The sequence below is a fragment of the Ostrinia furnacalis genome, unplaced genomic scaffold (assembly GCF_004193835.3).
Source record: "Ostrinia furnacalis isolate ACB-3 unplaced genomic scaffold, ASM419383v2 OfSCF1743, whole genome shotgun sequence".
In the NCBI taxonomy this organism is placed as follows: domain Eukaryota; kingdom Metazoa; phylum Arthropoda; class Insecta; order Lepidoptera; family Crambidae; genus Ostrinia; species Ostrinia furnacalis.
The window spans coordinates 745,965-763,089 of record NW_021131982.1 but is presented as its reverse complement, the minus strand read 5'-3'; the positions used below and the strand labels follow the sequence as shown (position 1 = coordinate 763,089).

The following is a 17,125-nucleotide window of genomic DNA, read 5'->3' as shown; positions in this document are numbered from 1 at the left end:
ATTTTCCGTATAAGTAGAAAAAAAACTTACCAAAACTTTCATTTTTATCGCACTTGCAAACAAGCTCCCGGCGTCCCAACTCTCAAGTGTCAACTGGACGAAATTACTTCAGCGCACTTATTAAGTATGATACACTGATTAACTATTAACACTCCGGGCATGAGGAGAAGGGGGTATCAAGGAACGATGAAAGGGAATCGCTCAGAGGGGATGAAGGGGATAAGTGGGCTGCCCACACTAATGGGAAGTCGGGGTATTTACTCGTGTTGCTTCATATTTCGTTAATGTTTTAATTAATTAAGATTATCTTAATGGTGGTAATATTTTAAGTGCCCCGCGCTTTCCTATGAATATTAATATGAACATAAACATCATAAAACCATGGTTAGTTTAGTTTACACGTATGGAGCAAGTTTTTTAAATGATATCTCAAGGCATTTAAGTTGATGCTTCGTTCGTTTCAGCCGTAAGACGTCCACTGCTGGACAAAGGCCTCCCCCAAGGCCATCTTCAAAGACCGGTCCTGTGCCGCCCGCATCCAGGCACCTCACGCGACCTTCACCAGATCGTCGGTCCAACTAGTGGTCCATCAAGTTGATGCTGAAGTGGGCCTTAAAAACTACACTAATTCTTATTTAGTTGAGTTAGTCTAGTTATGTTCATTTTAACTTTTTTATTAAACAAAGGCAACAAATCCTGTCAAATGCGAGAGTTATTTCATCATCACTTATAGTACTTTACGAAACCCCGTTTCACCCTATTTCAAAATCAATGAAATCTTAACAAACTTAGACGAAATAAAATCATGTTTCTTTTACAGAAATACTTCCAAGAAAACAGAGTACTGGCCAAAGCAATCGTGGAGGCTCTACAGGACTCCAGATTTGAGGAGGAACTGCTTTTTGACTTGAAGAAAGAAAACCAGGTCTACCTCAACCGCACCATGTCTTTGGTCATCAAGTATATTGTTAAGAGGTAAATATTAATTGTAAAAATGGAAAAAACATCCAATATGCATTAAAAATGTATCCAATTTGATTAGGTGCTTCAGGAATTGGTCTGATTTTCTGAATATGAAATACTTTCCTAGTAAATTTAGGATGTGGGCAGAACCGGTTGCTGTGGAAATCCTTGTGGAAGGCCTTTGTCCAATAATGGACGTCATTTTTCCAAAAAATGTTTCAGAATGCACGTTAATAAGTTATTACAGATGCGAGTTTTTTTATTTTTAACTTTTTTGTTTCAGAGAAGTGGATAACTATAGGTCTCGACGAACTGATGCCATTAGCAGAAGAATCTACTCGTCACTTATTATGAAACTTATCGATATTGCAAAGGTTTGTATGATTAAATTATAACGTTACTCAGTTTAGCATTTGATATTCGCGAATTATTACAATCAATTTATTAATGTTCCTTAGCTATGAATACAAGATGATCAATTTATTCATCTTTACACGAGTAACAACTTTCTTTTTTCTATATTTTTTGTTTTCAAATGCAGAACATGACAGCTATTTTACCATAATAACACCTGGTAATAAGCTTACTTATATACTTATTAGGCAGCATCTTAATGCTGCTTGATTATTTTTTAGTTTTTATGTGGAAAACTCGGCAAAGAGTAGTCATTACCTCTCATCGTGGCACTCACCGAGCTAAGGGGTTATACGAAGACCTTAATCCCATAATCGAACCAAATCTGGATTTATTCCCCTTCCATTCCAAAACTACATTGACCAAATAATATCTTTAACAGGATCTACCCCGCAACACGAGTGCCAGCAACCGCATAGAGACAGCCCATAGATACTACACGTCGGTGGAGAGCCGAGACATGCACGACCAGATGGCCGACGTGCAGGTCTTCCACGCGTGCGCACGGCTGTACGACATTATGTTCACTGTGGGTACCTGTTCCTATGCTCAAATCAAATCAAATCAAACATTTTTATTGCATAATGTAGGTACATACAGGTCACTCAATAAAATATTGTTCAGCTACATATCGGCTCTACAAAAATCTGCGTACGAAACATCTAAGCGAGTGCTGAGAGTGACTCTAGTTTTGAAGGCTCACTCCTTAATTCTTACAACAACACATCTACTCTCTCTCTCTAGATTCGAAGGTTAGTAAGAAAGGTATTCAGTTTGTTCAGGACAACCTAATGTTGCAACAAGAAATATGGATTTTGTGCTTTAGAGGGCAATGGTCAAATTGGTCAATGGTCAAGGTCATACCATCGCGGCATCGGTCCAATTGAGCCATGCCAGGCGCCAGGTTTATTGGGTCTACCTCGGTTAGAGATAAGAATGTTTGGCGACCACTGCGATGACTGACGGCTACCTAGCAACCCTTTTTTGATACACGAAAAATAACACTTATTTTTAAACAAACAGTCGATTCCATCTAAAGTTGTAATAAAAGTAATACCTAAGCAGTTTTATTTCATTTCTTGCATAGTAATTTGGACACTGTCTTCTTTTTCGCTCAGGCACCACGGATCCTAGCTCAATTGGGGAAACTAGATGACCTCACGCCCCGACTGCTTGTGAGAAAACTTAAAGCCATGGAGATTAAGCCAGTGCATTTAGGAGTGGCTTTACTTATTCAGGTATTGTACGGGCGGGAGGCAGTGGNTGCTCGTACAGGTATGTTAATTTTATTACCTACTGTTTAAATGGCTGAATATTGAAACATTGGTTCGCTTTGATAGCGAATTAGCGACGAAGACATAATCCTGTGACTGCTACTTGGTGTAGTGTGAAGCGTAGAATATTATTTAAATGTTGGTTTTGGTTCTAAACAATAAGTCTAAATCACAGATCACAGAAACTAAAGGGAGATGTGACAAGGGGGCGGGACCGGTGTCGCAGCAATATGCTCAAAAAGAGAACACATTGCTCGTGAAAGCAATGATGACAGCAGCGACGTCATAATGTAAACAGCTTTCATTGCTTGCTTAGTACTAAAGATTATTCGAACGTTGAGACTGTTACCGCAGTGGATAACGAGCACACATTTTGATTTCTTTATGTGTGTGAATTTCTATGGCATCTTTCTATATCTCTATGGTCTAAATGGTTTCGGATGGTTCATCAAAAATATTGTTACATTCAATTTGATGTTACTTTGACACGTTTCAGTACTACCTCCGCAACACCGTCAACTTCGCGATACGGTCCCGCACCATCGAGGTTCTAGCCACCAAGCCCCAGGACGTGGGTCCCCAGGTCATCGACATGCTAAAGGCGCTAGCCGCTCGTCTGCTGCCCGTGGCCGAATTACTGGATGTCCACCTGGCGCACTCCAGTCCTGCCTTCAAGGACTCCTGCCCTAACACCTGGCTTGGTATTGTCAACAATAAACAACTGCGATAGCACAGTCTTTTGTTTTTTTTTTTTCAACTTTGGAAACCTAAAGAAATTAAAAATTAGAAACGTTTGACAAAAAAAAACAAATGACAATTATTGTCATTTGTTTTTTTTTTCAAACACAAATAGAAAACAAATGCGGTACTTAGCTGTCATTTGTCTTTCAATTCATTTTGGAATCCTAAGGTGCCATTTTGCTTAGTGCTTAGTCTGTTGTGCTGTCACCTGTGAAAGAGATGGGTTCCCAAGTCATCGACATGCTAAAGGCGTTAGCCGCTCGCCTGCTGCCCGTGGCCGAACTACTGGATGTCCACCTGGCGCACTCCAGCCCTGCCTTCAAGGATTCCTGTCCTAACACCTGGCTTGGTATTGTCAACAATAAACAACTGCGATAGCATAGTCTTTTGTTTTTTTTTTTCACATTTCGAACCCTGGCCTCTAAGCTTTTAATCGTAAATAAAAACAAATGCGACAGCTGTCATTTTGTCTTTTTTGAATTTTGGAATCCTGTGATATTCAAATGCTAGCTCAATCATTTGTTTTTTATTCAACTTTAGAATCCTTCTTCATCGAATGCGTAAAATCAAATTCGATGGTTGTCATTTATTTTTTAACTATCTTTGGAATTTTGATCCTAGAGAACAGCATGTTCACACTAAGCATGTTGCTCTTTCGCTTCATCTTCCAGCTGTTTTTACAAGCTTTTTATTACTTTCACATGTCTGGTGTCTGTCGTCAAATCTTGCAACTTAAAATTGACCCACTTCCCGGTTTCCTATTGAGCTGAAATTTTGCATACAATATGTGTAAGTCCGATGACAATGCAATATTATGGTACCATTGAGCTGGTCTGATGATGGAGTCGGGAGGTGGCCATAGGAACTCCTAAACAAAACGGCGGAAACTCATCGAGTTTGGGTTCGTTGGATTTGTCTTTTCGAGCACTTTAGTGTTAGATAACGTCCAGGGTCCTGAGATTAAGATATAACTAAAAAGTGTAAAATAAAATTATAATAAAAATAAACTTTTTTAAAAACAAGCTTTTATTCTGAATTTCGAAAGCTTGTAGCGCAAACAGAGAAAAAGAGGAATAAATTCCATGCGCGATACAAACTTTCGAAATTCAGAATAAAAGCTTGTTTTTAAAAAAGTTTATTTTTATTTATTTAAGTAGTTTATTTAATGAACATAAAAAAGAATTTGGAAGATGTTTTTAAAAGGTCCCAAAGCTGCTTCCAAAATAAATTTTAGTTCCTATTTTGGCAACTTAACGGCAAAAACGTGTTCAATTAGAATTAATTGAAAGGGAAGTTGTGACAGTAAAGATGATTTATGAACTTTGAACAAAATATTTTACGATACGAAGGCTATACAGTTACGAGAAGTAAGACCTTTTACCTAAGATATTCGTACCTTATGACCAAATAGTCTTCAATGAAGTAATTGTTGGTCAAACCTTTATTAGTAACTAGCTGAACAGGCGAATTTCGTACCCTCTATATTCATCAGAAATAATGTAGGATTATAGTGAAAGAATTATTCAAATCGGTCCATAGTTTCGGAACCTATTCAATACCAACAATCAAATCATTCTTCTATAAAATATAGTGTAGATGACAATAGCAGTGACCGTATTTTGAAATTGTGTGCCTAATGTTAAGCTTAAAAATCGGAAGATTTTTATAACTTGATTTGCTTGCTAGTTGTGTTTATAATTAAAAATAAACGCTATTTACTATAAATCAATTTTTTACAAGTAAGCTTTTAAAAAGCACTTTTACACGTCCCAGTATTAACCTTGCCACTGCTTCAGGACAATAAATGGGCCAGTGCTGAGAAGAAGCAGCGTTTGTGACTAAGAATTAACTCAAGGAAAAGGATAGTGGTTAATAGATACATCATAAACAAAAACGTAAGGAGAAACCCTTGTGTTTCCCTTATTCCAGCAACTTCTAAGCTATTTCCTACTTCCTTTCCCGTCTAAACTTGTAACTGTTTCCTCAGTGATGTCAGTTAAAATTCCCGGTGCAATCCCTTGGCAGTACTATGATCCGCGTTTTTATTAGGCAGCCCGATTTATCGCCTATAAAGTGCACGCGTCTGTATCGCGTGCGCGTATCGGTTGCGGGCCACGAAACGCGCTGTTTTTGGGACACGTGCTGTTTTAGACAAAGTGTTACCAATTTGAATTAGAGGGGGAATATTTTATGTTGTTTGGGAAATGAAAATTTGAAAAGCTTATTTCTAGTCATTCTGCCCACTGGCGAGCTTAAAGCATGGCCAGGGACATTATTGGGACATTAGTTGTGTTAAATTATGTTTGAAGTTAAAATTTTAATCAGCTAAAACAAAACGAAACTAAACAAAACCTACGAATTAGACATTACTATGGAACTACTGATAGGATTGGAATATCCACCTCAAAATTAAGTTGAATTTCCTAATGTGTAACATTTTTATGTACTCTATTTATCTGCTGCATAATCTGGTATTTTAAACTGTAATGTTAAAGTTTTTATTCTAGTGCATGAGTTTTGATATGCAATTTATGATGTCGTTTCATTTTATTGTGAAACTGCTGATCATCAGTTTTGTGTAGAGTACAATAATAACTATCTACAGTCATCAAAGCCAATCGTTAACCTAATTCTCCATATCGCTCGTTTCGTGGCCCCACTGCCAATTTCACTATACTGTGCGCGCGCGCAGTCCATTATATACAATTTACGAGGCCGAGTTATGGGCTTATGGTTATTTTTATGAAAACATCGTTTGTTCTCGCCGTACAGTCGGCGACGATATATGAGATTACTTTTTAATCCTACTGTATTGTTAAAAAGTACGAAAATATTTATGCATTTTTTATGACTATCCAATGGGTTTTGGTCTGGCTTAAAAGTAAGGGATTTAGGAAAAAAACGTGACGATATCCGCGAATTTCATGCTGGGAAATACATTCTAGTTGTAATTATAAATGTTTAGGCATACGTAGGGTCTTCAAGATAATTAGTACACTTTAATAAGACAAGTCTAGGAACTCGAAAACTAAGAAATTTACTATTTTTTCAACTTTTCAGTGTTCAAATTTTTCACAATCAACTGCACCATTCATAACTTCCTCAAAATCAACTTTTAGTAAATACCTACTCATTAATTAAATACGGCTTGTGCCATATCACGTTATCTCTAATTTGATTGACTGGTAATGAATATTATCCATACTAATATTAGAAATGCGAAAGTAACTCTGTCTGTCTGTCTTGCTTTCACGCCTAAACCACTGAAGCGATTTTGATGAAATTTGGCATAGAGATAGTTCCCGAGAAAGGACATAGGATAGTTTTCATCCCGGTTTTTGAAACAGGGAAGCGAGCGATAAAGTTTTTCTGTGACAGACAAAATTCCACACGGGCGAAGCTGCGGGTGGAAAGCAAATTATGCAGCTGCTTGTATCTATTCGTTCCCGTGACACAGTGTAGCTTTTGTAAACATTGTGACTTCTACTATTTATGTGCCCATTATCACGCTGAAATGGGTTACAATATGCGTAATGGCCATTTGATTCGTTAAAATAGCATTTTAATACTTCACCACGTAGGTCAAAATAAAAAATCGAGTATCCAGACCAGCGGTGGCGTTATAATTACGTTATAAGTGTCAGACATAATTCTGATAATTATTTCACTATTTTACTCTACGTCTTTCGTCTCAGAGGTTCAGGGTTCGGCATTGATGATCCACAGGATAGAAAAAGCAATCATCAACTAAAAATAGAGTGTGACACCGCGTAAGCAATAAATTATCCGAAAGGTTTACTTTTCATTAGATAGAGCTTAATTAACTACGAATATACTTTATGCATAATATGAAATATGAACAAAATGTCTCAAAGCCAAAATAAAATGACTTGATGTTATTAAATAATAAAGTACTTTGATATTCTATCATTTTATTAGTCAACACAATCGGTTTCCATGGAAACGTCATACGACACGGCCATAGATATGACAGTGTCCTCCCCCGTTAATTCTTCAGTTAATGGTGACTGCTCGTGCCTGGAGCATTTGGTCCACGTGACGCCGCACCATTTCCACCATTATTTTGTATGCTCCTAAGAGATTTCTTGATAGTTTGAACAAATCTTTCAGCCTGTCCATTTGTTGCCGGATGGTATGGAGCTGACGTTCGGTGTGTTACTCCAGATTCCTTTAAAAAATTCTCAAATTCCAATGATGTAAACTGTCGTCCATTATCGGATATCAAAATGTTGGGATGTCCAAATGTGGTAAAAATATCTTTTAGCTTATTATAATGGAAATCGTTTCCCGTCCCTTATTGCCATGAAAATAGAAGCATAATGGTTTGTCGCGTGAAAAAGCGCCCGTGGGGGGTAGGGCGGGCGATGACGGCTCGCTTGGAGCCGAGCTGATGCGATTAAGGCACCACGACTCGGTGCCTGGCTATGGAGACGGGGCCATAGACATGACAGATGTAAAGTGAAATCGACACATATTTATTTACACGATGTACAACAACATGTCAAAAATCAATTCTATTAAGTCCCTGTAGTTCCTCCCTCCCACCTTTTAGGTCTTCAAATAATTTAACTCCACCGAAACAAAACGTCCTACAAACAAGTGACAAACGTCGTGTGCATTGTTAGAGCACTATAGACTGAAATACGACAAAACTGTCTGGCGGATGTGGAAACAACTTCTAATCATTTTTATATAAAATATTAGGGCAATAATTAGAAGTAGTTTCCTCATCAGTTTTGACAGTTCCAACTCCTTGCCAGATAGTTTTTTTAGGATAGCTGCCAAAGCCACGATAACCCAAACTTCATGATTCACTAATATTCTATCCTATATTGGGAGCATACGCTGACAAACTTTCAGCTTTTATACAATGACGTAGGTCTGGCGTTCACCAGCTCTTAGTCTACACCTTTTAGGTCTTCAAATAATTTAACTCTACGTCCCACAAACTGTCGTGACAAGCGTCGTGTGCATTGTTAGAGCAACAGAGCGACAATCGCGATAACGCGCCAACTCTAACTCGCTTGTGATGGAGTTGCCGACGAGTTCGCCGCATGCGCCAATTGAAAAATGCTCTCACAATGCGATGTAAAACTTGAGGATGTGGATGCGGTTTATTGTTAGTTTTCTTTGTCCTATTGTGAACGGAATTATTTGTGAAGTGCCAGGATTTTCGTGAAATCAAAGATTTTGACATTCACCAACGAGTCTTAAGCTGACTTACACCATCTAACTTTAACCACAACTATTAACCGGTTTCTTTTGTATGTATAGAGTTTGACAGATTTTTGACGTTTGTTAAAGTTAAAGTAAGATGGTGCGACCCAGCCTTAGGCGGCCGAAAACTATAAAATAGTACGTACTTATTTATGACCAATCTCAAAAATTTTCCACTTTTGGTTTTATGTCACCGTAATGACCGTAAGTCAAATAAAAAGAAGCTTTCTTTTTTTATTATTTCTTCGCTAATTTCACTTTCGCCTCTTCAATATTTACTAACTACACGTATTTTTAGATAGCGCCTATAATCAAGTTGCTGCGCAAAAGAAAAGGCGCCGACCAAACATTTCTCGTCCCAAAAAATATCTCCGGCGCTGACTAATCACCGAACTTGACCCACTTGCTCATTACCGATGTGATATTATTTAATGGCAATTTACGCGGCACTTACGAGCGAACAGCGGCTGATAACGCTAACTGCAGGGCTACTATGACACGTTGTTTACGTAGTTCGGGTCTGTCTGTCACCGTCGCACATACCAGCATTTGACATCACGCGAGAGAGACGACAACATTCGAAACTTCGGATAGCGTTTTTCGTAGTAGGAACCCGTTACGGCCACGATCGGTGGATGAGGCGTTACGGGTTACGGCCTGGTTCCGCGTCACTTGCTAGGCGCAAACGTTCGGAAAATGCTACGAGGCGATGCTACGGGGCGATGCTACGGCCGGATAATACTACGGCGAATGTGTGTGCTACGAATGAGTTGTGTTTTGATTACTACGCGAAAACTGAGTTTTCTCGGGTCGCTTCTTGATCCATATTATTTTCTTTAAGCAGCAGTAATTTTTAATAAGTAGTTAAATAACTTTTAAAAACAAGTGACTGAAAACTAAAAGTAAATTAATTTTATGAATTTCACGTAGGTATTCAAAGTTTGATGGATGATTTTTTAAACAGAAAAAAACAACATAAAATAAAGTTTAAGAAATCTGGTGGCTCATCAAATCTGATACGATTGACCTCAAATGTAACAACCCCACATGGAAGATGATGACGACTGTCTAACAAACCTTTGACATGATAAAACGATTTCACAAAAACGCATCAATGTCAAACTATAACTTTACGTAAATTAGGAGCTACGACAAAAAAAATTCAACAGAATCATAAAACTAACACCGCCCCCTTTCCTCTTGTTCCCTTTTCATCAAAAAATTGCAAGCAAAACCCAACATACCACATCCTGTTACGCTCTTATTGCGAATAATATACGCCATTCTCGCGTTTCTCATAAACAAAAATGTGTTCGAGGAAACATTTTGTCCTTTCCATCAGTCTACATGGGGGTCGGACGTCGCGAACGGCCGGAAGGGCTGAAGGACGCCTCGTTGATGCGCATGCAAGAATCCGCAAATTGAATCTTAAAAGCAGCACTTGACCTTTGGCTTGCAAATCATAAACATTTTATTTTTTTCGTCATATATGTGTCTATGACAAGGTCCAATCTTATTGACTAGTTTTGGTCTACCATCATTCATCATCATCATTTCAGCCATAGGACGTCCACTGCTGAACATAGGCCTCCCCCAATGCTTTCCATGTTGATCGATTGGTAGCGGCCTGCGTCCTTGGTCTACCAGTAAAGGCCAATTTTGATTTACCCGTACACTTTACGTACGTAGTGATCAGTGTGCTTAGTGCATTGCATTGAACGTCATCGCTAGTGGGTCATAAATCTTCTTATCTATATATATAAAAGAAAGTCGTGGTTAGTTACACCACTTATAACTCAAGAACGGCTGAACCGATTTAGCTGAAAATTGTCAGGGAGGTAGTTTAGGGCCAGGAGAAGGACATAGAATACTTTTTATCCCGTTCGAAATTAAAAAAAAGTCTGCTTATTTATTGCCATTAAGGCGGAACAAAGTTCGCCGGGTCAGCTAGTATATAAAAGAAAGTCGTGTTAGTTACACCACTTATAACTCAAGAACGGCTGAACCGATTTAGCTGAAAATTGTCAGGGAGGTAGTTTAGAGCCAGGAGAAGGACATAGAATACTTTTTATCCCGTTCGAAATTTAAAAAAAAAAAGTCTGCTTATTTATTGCCATTAAGGCAGAACAAAGTTCGCCGGGTCAACTAGTCTATAAATATTTTAGTTCTTGGAAGTATCCGCTAGGGGTTAAAGCAGTGGTGCTAGGATCGATGTCAAGGGCCAGTTCAAATATCTCGAAGACGTTTGATATAAACTCGCAGTAAGCCGCAGGTCCAGTCATTGCAGACGACTACGGTTTCTCATAACGGTAGAAAGAGACTGACACCATACTAATAAAATGGAAAATGTTAACCTTGAAAATGCTTTTCGTATACTTAGTGAAGAAACTGATTTTCTTTTTCATTACTTTGATATAAAATCTAGATCCCAGTGCTACTCACAAAGCCACTTTTAAGTAGGTAAAAATCATCGAAAAGTGACACAAAAACCACCAACTTTTTGTCTATTTGGCGGCAAAGATAGTCATTCCCCATGTAAATGTGTTCCGTGCCATTCCATTGCGTGCCTAATCCTCCGCGCCTGCGGTAAACATACTGCAATACTTACCGAAACCTAAACCTCACTAAAAACGATTGTTTCAATGAAATCGGGACTATCAAAACTATGCTATTCGATTCGGTGTCCTAAAAGTAAGTACTACCTGTGGTACTAGTCTCTACTGAGTTGTATTGTAAACGGCTGTCGTTTTAATTTCTTTTATTAGGTCGGCAATACTGGTATACATAAAATAAACTTAACTTAGTTGGCATTAATAATGTAAAACCTTCTAGATGCAAACATCGCATGCTACAAAAAATGTTAGAAAAAGCAGTAAATTAGCTTATGTAGGTACTTATAATTTCTTTTATCATTAGAGGTATAATAAAATTTACTTAGGTTGATTTTTATTGAGGCATTAGAACCGTGGAAAGTATAATTAATAATAAATAATTAAAATAAAATGTGTTAATAGTGTGTGAAATATTAGATCAATATTTAAATGACACAAAACAATATCGAGCTAAAACTAGAGTACCGTAAGTAGATGTGATAAGAGCGGTTTTGCAATATTTTTTTTAAACTTAAAGTGCTAGAACCTAAAACGAACAAAGAGGTAGGTAATTAAGCGAGATGTTATGACGGGCTTCGGACGGCACTGAAGAAACAGCTGAAAGACAGGGCTAGATAGCTTGTGTTGATTGAAAAAGGAGCTAAGTAAAAGAGTCAGGATACGCGTTTGAAGGCTTCCTTTACAGTGATTTTCCGTTTCTAATGAGATTACCTGCGTTGACATCATTGCAACCGAGTCGTCTTAGTAACCTCCTTTGAATATTGTTTTAGTAGGTAAGGTACGGTCTTTCATATACATTGTCTTCCCAGGTAGGTAAGTATGTATATTAACTCTAGATTGTACTCGCATGTACTAAGATGTATCTCCATATATTCAGGTTTAATTTATGGTTAGAGTGTGCTGGATTTTCGGCCATGTCCGTTAGTTTGTACCTAAATCGACCTGCTACAAAAATAAAATTATTTTCCTCAGTTGATTTTTACTTATAATAATAATTATTTTGATTTCGTTCGAGACCAATTCCAATGTTTTTTCAGCCAGTCTGATATACCTGCATCTTTATTTATACGAGTAGTCAAGTCACAATAGTACAGCTTTAAAAACGTCATAATTTCCTGTGCCAATGCTTTTAAATCTTATATCAATACTTGTTTAGCTAAGTATACAATACATGTAACGTGACAAAGTAATAAAACGTAAACGATATTGTCCCAACAAAACCTGCCATCGCTCCACCGAAACGCTCGACCATTCCGGCGACGAGCAACAAACAAACTTCCCTATTTATAATATTAGTGCGGCCACGTTCACACGCGGAGCGTTAGCGGACGAACTTGATGCATAAAAAAGTATAGGAGTATTCATGAAAACTTTAGATTGATTTTTGCGTTTTAGTGGACAGTCCTGATGACTACTTCCTTTAACGAGAAGTTCAAAACTTATACCGTAAGTTGCCATTTTTCCCCTAAGCTCGTACTGGTTCCACGCCAAAACGTGTAAAATTGTAAATGATTCAGTACCAATTTATTATAGAGGACTTTCACTAGTCTTTTCGCAAAGTTATGCTGACATTTTGTCCTACACACGTGGCATTGACGAATACCAAAATCCAATTAATTGCCCTAAAAAGAAGAAGAAGATGTTTTGGCATCAGAGTGCCCTAAAATCCAAAATGCACCGCTACAAACTCCCTCGCCTGTACGTCAATGTGTCCCCAGCCGGATTAGTAACCCCTCTTACTTTTGACATCTCTACGGATGTCTTCTACGAGTTTGTTGTAACTATGATCGATTTAATGAAATATGGGGGATTGTACGAACTCACGTATACACAGTGCAATGATGGAACAGTAGGTACGTCTGCTTGACAAGCAAGGGTCAAGGGGCAACGGCAATGGAAAAGGCAATGGGAAAAGCAAAGGGTATGTCTCTAAGGGCGTGGGCAGGCCTCCTACTAGGTGGACCGACGATCTGGTAAAGGTCGCGGGAAGAGCCTGGATGCGGGCAGCGTAGGACCGTTCATTGTGGAAAACCTTGGGGGAGGCTTGTCCAGTAGTGGACGTCATTTGGCTGAAACGAAATGTCTCTAAGAGGTTGCAATTATGACCGCGTAACAATTGATTTATTTAATTGCCTATTGTGTCTCGATATGCAGGGCTTGAACGGATAAACATATATCGGTCGAGGCAATGACGTAGCATGGAATAACTAACAACCGTTTATTGAGCGAAAAGCCTCAGGTTTTCAGATTAGATTCCTAGGAATCAAATTAGAAAAAGATAAATAAAATTTTTCAAAAAAGCCGATTTCACCGATTAAAATTTTTCCTGCAGGTATCTACCGCACCTACCGTCGTATTTACAGCTTTATTGTAGCCTCAAGTTGCGTTAGGGATACCATATTGTCAATTGGATTAAGTGTTACGTCAGATTAAACATTTTGGTACAAGGATCAGGGGGATTAACACCTAGACAGGCTGCACTGTGTTGCGTAGACGACTGTCTGGGTATTTACAAACGAAATACTTCTTTAGGCTCTGAATAAATTATATTCGTTCGTTTCAACCTAAATACGACCACTGCTGGACGAAGGACTTCCTCAGCGACCGACAATGCTCTACACGCATCCATCTAATAAATTATCGCTAATTTTATTTGTATTTCAAGCTCAAGATACTCTTGGATTTACTGATTACGATTATTACTGAAATGCCCTCTAACTGGTCCAAAAAGCTCACTGGGCTATAATTAGTTGCAATGTTCCAGGTTTTGAAGTTGCCGGTGCGTGAAGATGCGATGCAATGTGCAATATTTAGTAGCGTTGTTTGACTACCCCTACTTACTTGTAACATTACACGACCGTAGTAACCGCCCTCCCAAAACTACAGCCATATAAATAGGTCTTTTTATATCCCCAGCCTTGATCTTAGTAAAAGCCCGCTTATTTTCAATGAAAAAGCAAACAAGTCCAACTTTCCCGGCTTACCCGCGGTGTTGCCAGAATTATTAAAACATATTTGGGGCTGCGAAGTGGCGCCCGATTTACACACTGCCCGCTAATTCAGCCATTTTTCTTTATACCTCGAATCTTACCCTACCTAGGGTTGCCAGAAATGCGTACGAGCTTTGATTTTTAGAGTACGAGATTAATAAAAATATCCACCTATTTGCGTTGGAAAAACTTAGAAAATCAGATGAGAACGAGAGCGAATTGTCACGTGACTCAATTTTATTATTACTTAGGGCCTTTCCAGGGCGTTTATACACGTCCCAAAATATAGGTTGCAATGTTGCAAACTTCGGGACAACTTATGGGCTGGTGCTGAGAAGAAGTGGCGAAATAAACTTAGTCACCTTTGTCAGCCTCTTTTTCAATCAGATACAGCGTTAACATGAGATTAGATGAGAAGAGACTTAGAAAATGTTAACAGCATTGTTGTGTTCCGGCAGTTAGAGGTAAGATAGCCAGTTCTGTAGTTGAGGATTCCGGGTGAAGCTCGCTTCCACCTTCGGCCTGATCGTCACTTACCATCAGGTGAGATACAGGCCAAGAGCTTCCTCGTTGTGGATAAAAAAAAATGCCGCCAAAGTGGCAGCCCTGAAGGCGGCGTAATGCCGTGATGTAGTGTCCGGGTCGGCCGCGGCGGCTAATCGCCGCTGAGGGAACGACGCAGCACTGGCGCGCGTAAATCTTGCGGTTACTTGCGCGAATTGCCAGGATCGGGATATATGCGGAAGGAGTAATTGATTGACCCCGTGGCTGAGGGTTGAGATCTACGATTCGAGACGCTCGGGATGCGTATTAAAGTAGCTCTTGTCGACTTAAACGATGTAATTTGCCAATATATTTTTTTATTTGATGACCCATGTGAAAAAATTAGTCCCGAACCTAGATTTTTTTAATTTTTTCGTGCTTAATAGTCAATTGACACAATTTGTATATGGCAGAGTCAATCGGGATATATGCGGAAGGAGTAATTAATTGACCTCGTGGTTGAGGGTTGATGCGTATTAAAGTAGCTCTTGTCGACTTAAACGATGTAGTGCGCCAATATTTTTTATTTGATGACCCTTGTGAAAAAAAAAATGCATGACAAGGCAAGTATTAGACAGCAATCGCACCTGGTGTTGAGTGCCTACTCGTAAGATGCAGTCTAGGACAGTACATAGCTGCCCTGTGAGTGCCTATTCATTATCGCCTTGAAAAGGCCCGGATTATAGTGTTCAGGAAAGACAGCAGCAGGCAGCGAATTCCAGTGCCTAGCTGTTTGCATTATAAAAGTCTTAAACCTAGTTTCTACCTATTTTTTCTTACATGAATTAACGAGAGGAGACTCCCTTTGCCTACTCGTTACCTTAGCATGGCAGTTGACAAATTAGTCAATTGACATACTTTTTATAAGGCAGAGTGGATTCGAATTGCGGAGGATTGGGATATATGCGGAAGGAGTAATTGATTGACCCCGTGCTTGAGAGTTGAGATCTGCAAGTTTGGAATGCGTATTATAGTAGGATTTGGTGAAATACGGAACCCTAAAAATGACAAATTCAGTGTAATTTTTCATTTATATTGTTTTAGCGCGATTGAAATCTCTAGTCGTGGATACATTATTGGATAGCAGATAATACAAATCCAGATCGAAATATACAGTTAACGGATGGATTTGACGAAAGATCAAATATGGGAATCGGGCGTTAGTCGGAGCACCAAATGACACTGTGAACCACTGTGAACCATGCGACTATCATTATGTTGCCTGTTTTTGACTAATAAACAGATTTCTATTCATTTCATGAAACGTGAAGTTCCAAACAGTGAAAAGTCTGTTCCCACTCTACATACTCGTTATTAAGNGCTCTTAATTTTTTTTAAATTTAATATTCATGCTTTAAAACAATTATTTTGATTATTAGTTATAACTAAGAATACCTACTAAAAATACCTACTGTTCTATTTACATTAAGGTGTTTATTGGGCGAATCTTTATTACCAAAGATTTCATTTATCACACTAGTTCCTCCACTAAGGTTCATTCCCAGTACATCCGAGCCGCATTAGAGCGTATCTAAAAACTGAGAAAACGCCATTCCAATGAGGTCGTAAAATTTCTGCGCGAATTTATGGCGCAAAGCAAGGATAAGACAAGTACTTCTGGGATATACTGAAGGTGTGGGTGAGATTAGATCCGGGTTTACAGCCGGGTATGTGGTGATATCGGGGGTTGATTTTTAGGTTACGCTGTGGATAGTTAATGGATGATATACTCGGGATAGTAAAAACAAATGAATTTCGCTACATAGAGGTTGAGGAATTTCAATATTCGACGTTCATGGGCAAAAATTGATAACACTTATTAAAACGGAATTGATTACTAGATACCTACCTACCTTTATACTACTTGTTGCTATATTTTTTTAGGCATTTCATCTTTGTCAAGTCAGGAAAAACATGTTTTGCGTTAGGTAACGGTACAGGGTCAGGCTCTTATTCTTAGTAAAATGTAAGCTGTACTTTAGTGTCAATCCTACTATCCTACTTAATAATAGTAAAATATTTAAATGCGAAAGTTTGGATGTCTGGATGTCTGGATGTTTGTTACTCTTTCACGCAAAAACTGCTGATCGGATTTTGTAGAAACTTTACAGTATTATTTTTTGTAACCCAGATTAACATATAGGCTATAATTTATGCCAATCTGTGACACTAAATTTCACGCGGGTGAAGCCGCGGGCGAAAGCTATTTAAAATAATTTGCTAAATTTAATGACCACATCAAATATGGTTTATATTTGATGTTGTGGTAATTAACTTTCAGTATTTGCATAGGTACAGTAATTAACAAAAAACATGTAATTTACTCGTATGTAACTATGATTGAGTTTCA

General features: G+C 38.5%; 1 protein-coding gene across 1 annotated transcript; it reads left to right on the top strand.

Annotated features, from left to right (window-relative positions):
• Positions 1-311: 311 nt before the first annotated feature.
• LOC114353567 (uncharacterized) lies at positions 312-3,381 on the top strand. The gene is made up of 6 exons (XM_028305619.1): positions 312-317; positions 821-975; positions 1,247-1,337; positions 1,760-1,906; positions 2,496-2,615; positions 3,148-3,381. The coding sequence occupies exons 1-6, from the start codon at positions 312-314 to the stop codon at positions 3,379-3,381; spliced, it is 753 nt and encodes a 250-aa protein (XP_028161420.1).
• Positions 3,382-17,125: the final 13,744 nt, after the last annotated feature.